The sequence below is a fragment of the Pygocentrus nattereri genome, chromosome 23, assembly GCF_015220715.1.
Source record: "Pygocentrus nattereri isolate fPygNat1 chromosome 23, fPygNat1.pri, whole genome shotgun sequence".
Taxonomy (NCBI): domain Eukaryota; kingdom Metazoa; phylum Chordata; class Actinopteri; order Characiformes; family Serrasalmidae; genus Pygocentrus; species Pygocentrus nattereri.
This window is the reverse complement of record NC_051233.1, coordinates 9791136-9802745: the sequence shown is the minus strand read 5'-3', so window position 1 is coordinate 9802745 and position 11610 is coordinate 9791136. Positions and strand designations below refer to the sequence as shown.

The 11610-nt window shown below is 43.5% G+C and overlaps 1 protein-coding gene across 1 annotated transcript; it reads right to left on the bottom strand.

The window, feature by feature from the left end:
* Positions 1–6103: 6103 nt before the first annotated feature.
* Positions 6104–9179, bottom strand: ubb (ubiquitin B). The gene is made up of 2 exons (XM_017714860.2): positions 9030–9179; positions 6104–8313 (listed from the first exon to the last, which is right to left on the bottom strand). The coding sequence occupies exon 2, from the start codon at positions 8303–8305 to the stop codon at positions 6248–6250; it is 2058 nt and encodes a 685-aa protein (XP_017570349.2). The 5' UTR covers positions 8306–8313; positions 9030–9179; the 3' UTR covers positions 6104–6247.
* Between the last annotated feature and the right edge of the window lie 2431 nt (positions 9180–11610).

Sequence of the window (11610 nt, the reverse complement as noted above, 5' to 3'; positions counted from 1 at the left end):
GCTGTGTTGCTCCATTGAAGGTGGAACAGGAAAATTAGCACAAGAAGCTGGTGAATATCTGACTTCAGCTTCATATCACCAAAGAACTGGCGGTGGGCGATCGTAAATAATTGCCTCAGCCCAACTCTTTGAAGCCATGTGATGCCCTAATTGTGACTAAAGCACAGCAGTGAGGAGCTGAACTTTACCCTCCTCTGCCATCAATGCAGGCTGGCAGGGTCATCTACAGAGCAGCCCAAGTAGCTGTTAATGAAGCAATGTTCTTTTATTTGAGGGTCCTGTTTCATAGGGGAAGATTTCAACCACTGCCTCTTGTAAATCAGCTCCAAGGGGCAAGGTGACCCTCGAAAACAAGGGGTAGGGATTGAACCAAAGACTGGTAAGACTACCAAGAGGAAAGTGCCTGAACTTCTTACCGTAGACATCTTGAAGCTGCCGAACTGCCAAAAACAGCTTTTCAAAGTGATAATTTTATTAATTTGTGGTGTCGAATACTAATCTATCAGTGAAATTTTATACACATGCTCATGCTTATATACACAAGTATATACACAAGTACACACACACACACACACATTTTCTAAACCGCTTATCGTTCTGGGCCGCAGGGGGGGTGCTGGAGCCTATCCCAGCGGATCATTGGGCGGAAAGCAGGAAACACCCTGGACAGGTCGCCAGTTCATCACAGGACAGGCACACAGACATATACATTCACTCACACATTCACACCTTGGGGCAATTTAGTGTCTTCAGTTGGCCTGAATGCATGTCTTTGGTCTGTGGGAGGAAACTGACGCAGACATGGGGAAAACAAACACGGTCCACACAGAAAGGATTCTGGTTGCATTGATACTAGGCCCTTTTTGCTGCGAGGCAACAGCGCTGCCCACCGCGCCACCCACCACATCAGGTAAAATGACTTTATTTTTGTCAGTGAGTAAGTTGGTGTGAAGTGGGAAAGCTGAAATCAACACAGACAAATTATTATACGGGTGTTACAGGAATGCAGGAAGTGGTTTCAAGACCGAAACCATTAAAAATAGTAATAATAATAAAAATAGTTCTAATAATGCTTGTTAAATTTATAATAATTTGATCGTAGTAAAGAGCCACATGTGCTTGTTTCAGAGTGAAGGTTGTATTTTTATATTTGAAATAAAATACATACTGCAGTCATACATTGTTTGAGCAAATGCTGGATTTTCATTATAGTGAACGGACAGCTGTTGGCTGCTTTGGAGCCACGTCGCTAAAACACACACTATTTGAGGTGCAAAGAGAAAAGCTGCAGAGTTATATGCCACTTCTAAGCCCAACACAGCCTAATAATGCTTTTTAATTAATTTAAAAAATAAATGAGAAAAAATAAAAATAAAAAATTAAATAAAAAGCAAAATCAATTTGCATGACACCACTGGTTACGTCACACATATTTACTGCTGAAAATGTCAGAGTTCGATTCCCCAGCCAGGTGAACAGGGTGCTTTCTGTGTGGAGCGTGCATGTTCTCCCCATGTCTGTATCAGTTTCCTCCCACAGGCCGACGACATGCAGTCAGGCCAATTCGAAATGCTAAACTGCCCCTTGGTGTGAATGTGAAGCACTGGTTTTTGTTATTTAAATTTTCCCTCCTTTTTAAATTGGCTTTAGGAATTGTCTGATCATAGAACAGCGGGGTACAGGGTTGTGGATTTTGGGAAACTGATGTAACCTTTAAGACCTGCCATGTTGTAACATTTTAAGTACATGAATTAATGTGCGAAATAGGGAAGGGAAGCCTGCTTCTGCTTAACAAAGGACAGCGTTGTCCCTGGAGCACACACACACTGTTGTGCTTTACATAGTATGTAAATTACATGGACCCATAGAAATTGCCCAAAATACTTGGAAAAAAAGTCTGGTTCCATTGACTTACATTGAAAGTGAAGTTTTTTTCCTTCCCCTTGTATACACTGCTCAAAAAACATAAAGGGAACACTTAAACAACACAATATAACTCCAAGTAAATCAAACTTCTGTGAAATCAAACTGTCCACTTAGGAAGCAACACTGATTGACAATCAATTTCACAGCTGTTGTGCAAATGGAATAGACAACAGGTGGAAATTATTGGCAATTAGCAAGACACACTCAATAAAGGAGTGGTTCTGCAGGTGGGGACCACAGACCACTTCTCAGTACCTTTCTGCTTTCTGGCTGATGTTTTGATCACTTTTGAATGTTGGTGGTGCTTTCACACTCGTGGTAGCAGGAGACGGACTCTACAACCCACACAAGAGGCTCATCCAGCTCATCCAGGATGGTACATCAATACGAGCTGTGGCAAGAAGGTTTGCTGTGATTGTCAGCGTAGTGTCCAGAGGCTGGAGGCGCTACCAGGAGACAGGCCAGTACACCAGGAGACGTGGAGGAGGCCGTAGGAGGGCAACAACCCAGCAGCAGGACCGCTACCTCCGCCTTTGTGCAAGGAGGAACAGGAGGAGCACTGCCAGAGCCCTGCAAAATGACCTCCAGCAGGCCACAAATGTGCATGTGTCTGCACAAACGGTTAGAAACCGACTCCATGAGGATGGTATGAGGGCTCGACGTCCACAGATGGGGGTTGTGATCACAGCCCAACACCGTGCAGGATGCTTGGCATTTGCCAGAGAACACCAGGATTGGCAAATTTGCCACTGGCGCCCTGTGCTCTTCACAGATGAAAGCAGGTTCACACTGAGCACATGTGACAGACGTGACAGAGTCTGGAGACGCCGTGGAGAGCGATCTGCTGCCTGCAACATCCTTCAGCATGACCGGTTTGGCAGTGAGTCAGTAATGGTGTGGGGTGGCATTTCCTTGGAGGGCCGCACAGCCCTCCATGTGCTCGCCAGAGGTAGCCTGACTGCCATTAGTTACCGAGATGAGATCCTCAGACCCCTTGTGAGACCATATGCTGGTGCGGTTGGCCCTGGGTTCCTCCTAATGCAGGACAATACTAGACCTCATGTGGCTGGAGTGTGTCAGCAGTACCTGCAAGATGAAGGCATTGAAGCTATAGACTGGCCCGCCCGTTCCCCAGACCTGAATCCGAATGAGCACATCTGGGACATCATGTCTCGCTCCATCCACCAACGCCACGTTACACCACAGACTGTCCAGGAGTTGGCGAATGCTTTAGTCGAGGTCTGGGAGGAGATCCCTCAGGAGACCATCCGCCACCTCATCAGGAGCATGCCCAGGCGTTGTAGGCAGGTCATACAGGTACATGGAGGCCACACACAATACGGAGCCTCATTCTGACTTGTTTTAAGGACATTACATCAAAGTTGGATCAGCCTGTAGTGTGTTTCCACTTTAATTTTGTGTGTGACTCCAAATCCAGGCCTCCACTGGTGTGATTTTGTTGTCAGCACATTCAACTTTGTACAGAACAGAAGTATTCAATGAGAATATTTCATTCATTCAGATCTAGGATGTGTTTTTTGAGTGTTCCTTTATTTTTTTTGAGCAGTGTATGTATGTGTGTGTGTGTGTGTGTGTGTGTGTGTGTGTGTATATATATACATATACCAACTGGCCACTTCAGGAGATCATATCACAGCAGCTGCTGAAGTTTTTAAACTGTGTCTACTTACAGTGTCTATTAAACAGAACTACCTTGTCTTAAGTTTTATTTGAGATGCCAATACACTCACACACTGTAGATCAGATTTGCAGAGATAATTATACTCATGATCATCTGCAGTTCATCTCTCATATCTCCTTTACCTGTCTGGTATTTCAAGTCTCTTTTTTATATAATTCTATTTTGCTATGAAGAGTTTTAGAAGAATCACCACAAGTCTCCTGAGACATCAAAGAGTAAATTTGAGCAATAAAAATGTTCTCTGGTTGACAATTACCTGATGAGCTGAATCAGGTGTTTTGGGGTGAAAATGAACATCAGCTATGAAAGTATCGGTGGCAAGGGGTCTGGAAGATTCAAATTGACCCCATTGATTATAATAGAAGGAAAGGGGCCATCAATACTGCTAAAATATTTACTTGGAAGAGTTTGCTTCAAAACTGGCTTAGATGTAAGCAATTCAAGTATGTCATTCAGAGAGGTTTGATGTGAAACTTCAGTATAGAGAAATTTAGACTTCTTTATAGTGGTGGTGAAAGGAACCAGGGCTCACAATGTCTATACCACAAATCTAGCCATTTTACTTACTATTCACTGAACCTAGTCTTCTGAGTTTTCTTTGGGGACTATTTTGCTGTAGAACACCGTGCACTTACCTCCACCATGAATAGATTAAAATACATTTATTATGTTTTAAGCCAAAACGTTAATTACAAAACTACTGTTAACCAATGTCTCACACATTAGACTGAGTATCCACACCCATTTCATCTAATGACCTTCTGTGAGGGGGCTTTTAGAGGTGGATGTCTGGTTCCCCATCACCACCACTGTGAACAATTCTAACTATCTGACAATTTCTCTAGAACTAAGCATTTTACACCAAAACCCTCTGAATGACTTTGTTTACATCTTAATTCAAATATGTATAAATTCTGAAAAAGCAGTGGAGGCCACTTTCAAGTTGTGCACAAATGCTTGATTGAACAAATGAGCAACGTCCATGAAACGTCACACTATGAGGAGCCATCAGAGGTTAACGTGAGCTAGCAGTACTCAAAATCTTGAGTTAGTAGTTATCTAGAACATGTCACTGTTCAGCTGTTTAACAAGAATTCCGCTGTGCATTTGCACTTTCTGTGCGACGTGAAGCTCCAGCACCCCCTACCCCACCGTGACCCTGGGAGAGAAGCGGCTTAGAAAATGTGTGTGTGTGTGTGTGTGAGTGTGACGTGAAGTCAGTGACACCAGAGAAGTTGTAGAGGAAACTGGCTGTGGTGAAGCTTTCCACAGCAAAACCTGTAGTGCTGTTTTCAAAATAAAAGTATATGTTCCACTTTACTTGAAAAGCTCCCTACAGATCTTCAGATGTTAAAACTATTACAGGTGAAATTTTGTTGACTATTAACAGCATTGGCGTCAATTAGGACTAGATTTAGACTTTTGACTAAATCAACTTTTAAGTTGAACTTAATATTTTGTCGCATGCAAGTCAAATACTAAAATTACAGAAGGCACCTGAAGTGGTAATCTAAATAGTTCTACTAGAATCTAAACTGTGTGCTGAATAAATGACAGAAAACAAAGTTGTGTTTTTGTATTGAATAAAATTACTGTAATTCATAGTATTTTATATATTCACTTAAACAATGTATTAAGAGCAAGTAAAATCAGTTTCTATTGCAGTCTCTCCACAAGTGCTAATTAAAATGAATTCCACAGACGCCCCTCTATTATAATAAAAACTCAAAAATACAGCTCATATATGTGACATTAAATATGGATATGGATGTACATTCCCTACCCTGTTGCACATCTCTGAAAAATTTCACTGTTTCCAGTTCATGGTGATCATGTTTGATATCACCCAACATTTGCACAGGCACGATCATTAAGAATATGGAAAATATTTTTTTTTCAGTGGAGAAATGAGTATCTCATCTTTTACACCATACACAAAGATCACATTTAATGAGGGATTGGTTTGTGCTGTAAAGTGATTGTAATGCTCAGGCACAAAGCCCATAAAATCTCCAATACTGGACTGTTTTATACTCCCAACATGGTTATTGGTGTTCGAATTTCAATTCAGCTCTAGCTTAATTTGTAAAGTAGTGACCCCCCCACCCCCACAAACACCTGTAATGCTCAGAATCTCCCACATGCTTACATTATATCTCTACATTTTGATTAGCAAGATTGACAAATATATATGAATTAATCAGTGATGCCTGTTATTATTACAGCACATATTAATAGATCATATTAAGAAAGCTTAGTCAGCTGTTCTAAAGTAAAGCCATGCACGTAAATAGAGGTTTGTAGTTTTTAGTCAGTACTATGAACGTATAGGTTTCCGTTTTTCACTTTCTTTATGCATCACTAATATGAGAAGTACAGAGAAAGCCTTTGATTACCCAGATTCACTTTCACAATGTAAGTAAAGGATTCTAATTAAAATCTTCCCTGCTGATGTAATAACCACATGAGATTCAATTAATGCTTCTGAACACTTTATTATGTCTTTATGGTTCAACATAAAAAAAAGTGGAAAAAGGATTGGAAACTTAAAAAAAGTGGGGTATAGGGAAAGTCAAAGAATTGGTAATGGGGTTGGCTAAAGCAAGGGCAACAGGACATTTACTGTCCGCCCCTGAGACGCAGCACCAGGTGGAGGGTGGACTCCTTCTGGATGTTGTAGTCAGATAGGGTGCGACCATCTTCCAGCTGCTTGCCAGCGAAGATCAGCCTCTGCTGGTCAGGAGGAATGCCTTCTTTGTCCTGGATCTTGGCCTTCACGTTCTCAATGGTGTCGCTTGGCTCAACCTCAAGGGTGATGGTCTTGCCAGTGAGGGTCTTCACGAAGATCTGCATGCCGCCCCTGAGACGCAGCACCAGGTGGAGGGTGGACTCCTTCTGGATGTTGTAGTCGGACAGGGTGCGACCATCTTCCAGCTGCTTGCCAGCGAAGATCAGCCTCTGCTGGTCAGGAGGAATGCCTTCTTTGTCCTGGATCTTGGCCTTCACGTTCTCAATGGTGTCACTTGGCTCAACCTCAAGGGTGATGGTCTTGCCAGTGAGGGTCTTCACGAAGATCTGCATGCCGCCCCTGAGACGCAGCACCAGGTGGAGGGTGGACTCCTTCTGGATGTTGTAGTCGGACAGGGTGCGACCATCTTCCAGCTGCTTGCCAGCGAAGATCAGCCTCTGCTGGTCAGGAGGAATGCCTTCTTTGTCCTGGATCTTGGCCTTCACGTTCTCAATGGTGTCACTTGGCTCAACCTCAAGGGTGATGGTCTTGCCAGTGAGGGTCTTCACGAAGATCTGCATGCCGCCCCTGAGACGCAGCACCAGGTGGAGGGTGGACTCCTTCTGGATGTTGTAGTCGGACAGGGTGCGACCATCTTCCAGCTGCTTGCCAGCGAAGATCAGCCTCTGCTGGTCAGGAGGAATGCCTTCTTTGTCCTGGATCTTGGCCTTCACGTTCTCAATGGTGTCACTTGGCTCAACCTCAAGGGTGATGGTCTTGCCAGTGAGGGTCTTCACGAAGATCTGCATGCCGCCCCTGAGACGCAGCACCAGGTGGAGGGTGGACTCCTTCTGGATGTTGTAGTCGGACAGGGTGCGACCATCTTCCAGCTGCTTGCCAGCGAAGATCAGCCTCTGCTGGTCAGGAGGAATGCCTTCCTTGTCCTGGATCTTGGCCTTCACGTTCTCAATGGTGTCGCTTGGCTCAACCTCAAGGGTGATGGTCTTGCCAGTGAGGGTCTTCACGAAGATCTGCATGCCGCCCCTGAGACGCAGCACCAGGTGGAGGGTGGACTCCTTCTGGATGTTGTAGTCGGACAGGGTGCGACCATCTTCCAGCTGCTTGCCAGCGAAGATCAGCCTCTGCTGGTCAGGAGGAATGCCTTCCTTGTCCTGGATCTTGGCCTTCACGTTCTCAATGGTGTCGCTTGGCTCAACCTCAAGGGTGATGGTCTTGCCAGTGAGGGTCTTCACGAAGATCTGCATGCCGCCCCTGAGACGCAGCACCAGGTGGAGGGTGGACTCCTTCTGGATGTTGTAGTCGGACAGGGTGCGACCATCTTCCAGCTGCTTGCCAGCGAAGATCAGCCTCTGCTGGTCAGGAGGAATGCCTTCCTTGTCCTGGATCTTGGCCTTCACGTTCTCAATGGTGTCGCTTGGCTCAACCTCAAGGGTGATGGTCTTGCCAGTGAGGGTCTTCACGAAGATCTGCATGCCGCCCCTGAGACGCAGCACCAGGTGGAGGGTGGACTCCTTCTGGATGTTGTAGTCGGACAGGGTGCGACCATCTTCCAGCTGCTTGCCAGCGAAGATCAGCCTCTGCTGGTCAGGAGGAATGCCTTCTTTGTCCTGGATCTTGGCCTTCACGTTCTCAATGGTGTCGCTTGGCTCAACCTCAAGGGTGATGGTCTTGCCAGTGAGGGTCTTCACGAAGATCTGCATGCCGCCCCTGAGACGCAGCACCAGGTGGAGGGTGGACTCCTTCTGGATGTTGTAGTCGGACAGGGTGCGACCATCTTCCAGCTGCTTGCCAGCGAAGATCAGCCTCTGCTGGTCAGGAGGAATGCCTTCTTTGTCCTGGATCTTGGCCTTGACATTCTCAATGGTGTCACTTGGCTCAACCTCAAGGGTGATGGTCTTGCCAGTGAGGGTCTTCACGAAGATCTGCATTGTTTAATCTGCATTAAAAAATTAAATTGGCTTATTTAATAAGTAATTGTAATCTAGATGCACATAAACACTTCTAACACTACTACTGAAAAACTAAAAGGCATGCTAGTTTAATGAGGACTCTAAATATATTAGGCAATATTAATAACAGATAAAATAAAAACATAACCTGAAATATTCTATACATATGCGAAGTAACGCTAGTCCAATGTTAGATGTCAATAAAACAGAAATAACCTTTATAAATTTAGGAGACATAAAAAAAATTAAGTCGTTATGGATTCATAATCTGACATGACGCATTTGCGAGCCTTTCAAACGGTTCCTCTCCCTCGCTCAGACGCCATTTCAGAACATCCGGGTTCTTTGTTCGAGAAGCGAAAATGATTCAGCAAAAATGACTCACAAAAAGAGAACTAACGTCACGGTTTCAACGAACAAGAAACGGGGGTGCGTCAAAAAAAGTATCCGAAACATGAGAAGCCGTTCGCGATACTAAAACAAAATTAATATCTTAAACATTTTTGTAAAACAGCGGCAAATGACAATGTAATTATAATAGGTTAGCCAGCGAGCTAACGCTAGCCTAGTCAGCTACATTAACCTAGCTCAGAGAGAACCGCGGTTTGTACATCACGTTAGAAAACAAAACCCGAGTTACAAAACACGCCACGCTTTTCTATTAGTTTGCATCGAAATCCTCAGGAAAAAGGACTTAAGTTACCTTTCGATGAGAGAGTTCTTGTAAAAATGTCTTCTCGTATACCTGCCGTATCTTCTCTCTGTGCTTACTGTAATGCGGCAAAATGGTGCGGCAACTGTATATATAGAAACCCTGCGCTGTGACGTGTATCAGCGTCACAAGCCAAGTCTCTTCCGCGCTTGAAACTAGTCCGTATTTGTGTTCGGCCAAAATGGACGTGTACAAAGAGCAAAGAGTTTTATCGGCGATTAAAACGGCATTTTTAAAGCGACGCGACGAGTTAACAGCGACCATTAAAATGTATTTTTCTGACAGTGTGGAATAACACAGTCGTTGTGAGAACAGAAGTCTCTGGAACATGCGAGATATGCCGGGTCTCTGCGGGACACATCTCGGATGGTGATTGGACGGTTGGGTTGTTTTTCTGCATTGCCATTGGTGATTCGCGTCTGTGGCACGAGCCTGGGGCGGAAGCAACAGCACACAGGCAGCAGCCCGGTATCGTTGCCAAGGGGGAAATATGACAAAGAAATAACGAGAAGGGACTGGATTCGGTTTCTAAATCGTGAAATGTTTAACTGTATTCGTTTAAGACACCCCAAAACGGTTAATCAGCTAGTGTGTGGGCATGTAGTCGAAGTGGTGTTAATTCGATCTGCTTATTTTTTATTTCTGTGTTTATTTTTGACTGATATGAGTCACCAGATTCTCGTGACGCTGTGTAACGGTGCGGAGAGGCATTTGCGAAGTTAGCTCGCAAATCTTTTGTATTTTTAAGTTATATGTAGCCTTGTGGGACTGTGCACTGAAAATAGGACGCAGTCTGACACCAATAGCCTGAAATTGTGTCGACCCTCCCCCCTCAAAACTGTGCTGTAATGTAGGTCACTGCAGCAGGCTGCCCGACGGCCTTATCATCAGTTAGCCTGAGACAGCCCAGTTAGCCTTCAGCGATGCAGTGCTTAGCCACAAAATGTGTTCAAAGTCGTACTCCCTTGTACAATTTACAGTAATATCTTTAGAAAAGCTGTTTTGGAAATTACGCAGTTCCACAGTAATTCCCCTAATCTGCTGCAGGGTGTATCCTACAATCCTTCCTGCTGAGAACAGTTGCTGGAACAGAACAGAAGGTTGACCAATGTATTGGCAGCCATGACCAGGGTTGGGAAAATACTTTGAAAATTGACGACTGAATACATTGTCCTGAATGTATTCAGTAGTGTATTCTGTTACAATACATTAAAAGTAAAATATAGAGAATACATTTAGACAAGCCACATGAGAAAATCTCTCTTGTCATGCTGTTCCCAGTTTGCAGTTTTCTTTCGTGTGATTTTTCTGTTAATGCGTTTAATAAACCGTTCACTTTTTAAGTTTGAAATGAAGGTACAAAATTCTTAACTTTTTTATTTTCCCTTCCTGCTTGAGTCCACTGCTACTCCCATAATCCCTCAAAGCAGGAGTCCAGTACAACACTGTTGAGGAGATTATTAATTTAATCATCCTTCAAAGGATCTTAGTAGTACTGAGGTAAATAAGTCTCTCGTCACATTGATTTATCAGTCTACTCAGGCTTTAGCAGAACTCGGTATCGCTGAGATTAGTAACTGATCATCACATTGATTTATCAGTCTACTCAGGTTTTAGCAGAACTCGGTATCACTGAGATTAGTAACTGATCATCACATTGATTTATCAGTCTACTCAGGTTTTAGCAGGAACTTCAGCGTTTATAAAGAAGCTGTTAATTTAATCTTTGTTTGTCTTATGGTGTTTTCTTTAAAGATTGTATGTTTTTTTTTTTAGTATAGTGGGTAAGAATTCTAAAAGTATCTTCCATAAATGTAAAACGCAACTCTGTTCTGAATATTGTCTTTACAAAATGTAACCTGGACTGAATACAGATACTTAATTTCTGTATTCTGAATACATATTCCCCAAACTTGCATTCTGTTACATCCCAACCCTGGCCATGACTTACTGTAATTAACTTAACATTTTGAATATTACCAAACCAAAGTCTTGTAAACATTTACAGTTTGTCTGAGACCTACACTGTCTCCATGTTACAAACCAACACCAACATTAAACTGGTCTAACCTGCTCTAAGGTTTCTTCATTGCTGCCTGGTCTATGAATTATTCATTACGTCAGACTGTATTCCCAGTCTTCACGTGTAAAGGTCTGAGCATTTATAAAAGAGTAAATGCTTAATAGGGAATTGTCTTGAGAAAACGTGGCTGTACTCTTTTCCACTGATTGGATTACTGTAATCAAGTGTTCAAACTGCTGTTCCATTCTTCAGCAGTAACAGCTGCTAGATCATCCTAATCACCAGCTGGAACCGGTATGACTAAGTGTTGTGGGGGAAGTGTGCCATTTTAACAGCGAGTTTCAGTCTCTCCTTCTCTATGCACACGCACAAAGTCTATTTAACCTACACTTATGTACATTTTCATGCTGATTTTAATCTGGTCAATGTAGCGTTCTAGTTCACAGAGCTAAGCAGGAGCTGCAAGGTTTGGTCTGAATTAGGCCTGGTCACATTTTTCTATTTTTAGGGTTACGGATAAGGCTCAAGATGGTTGCAAGATGAATTTCA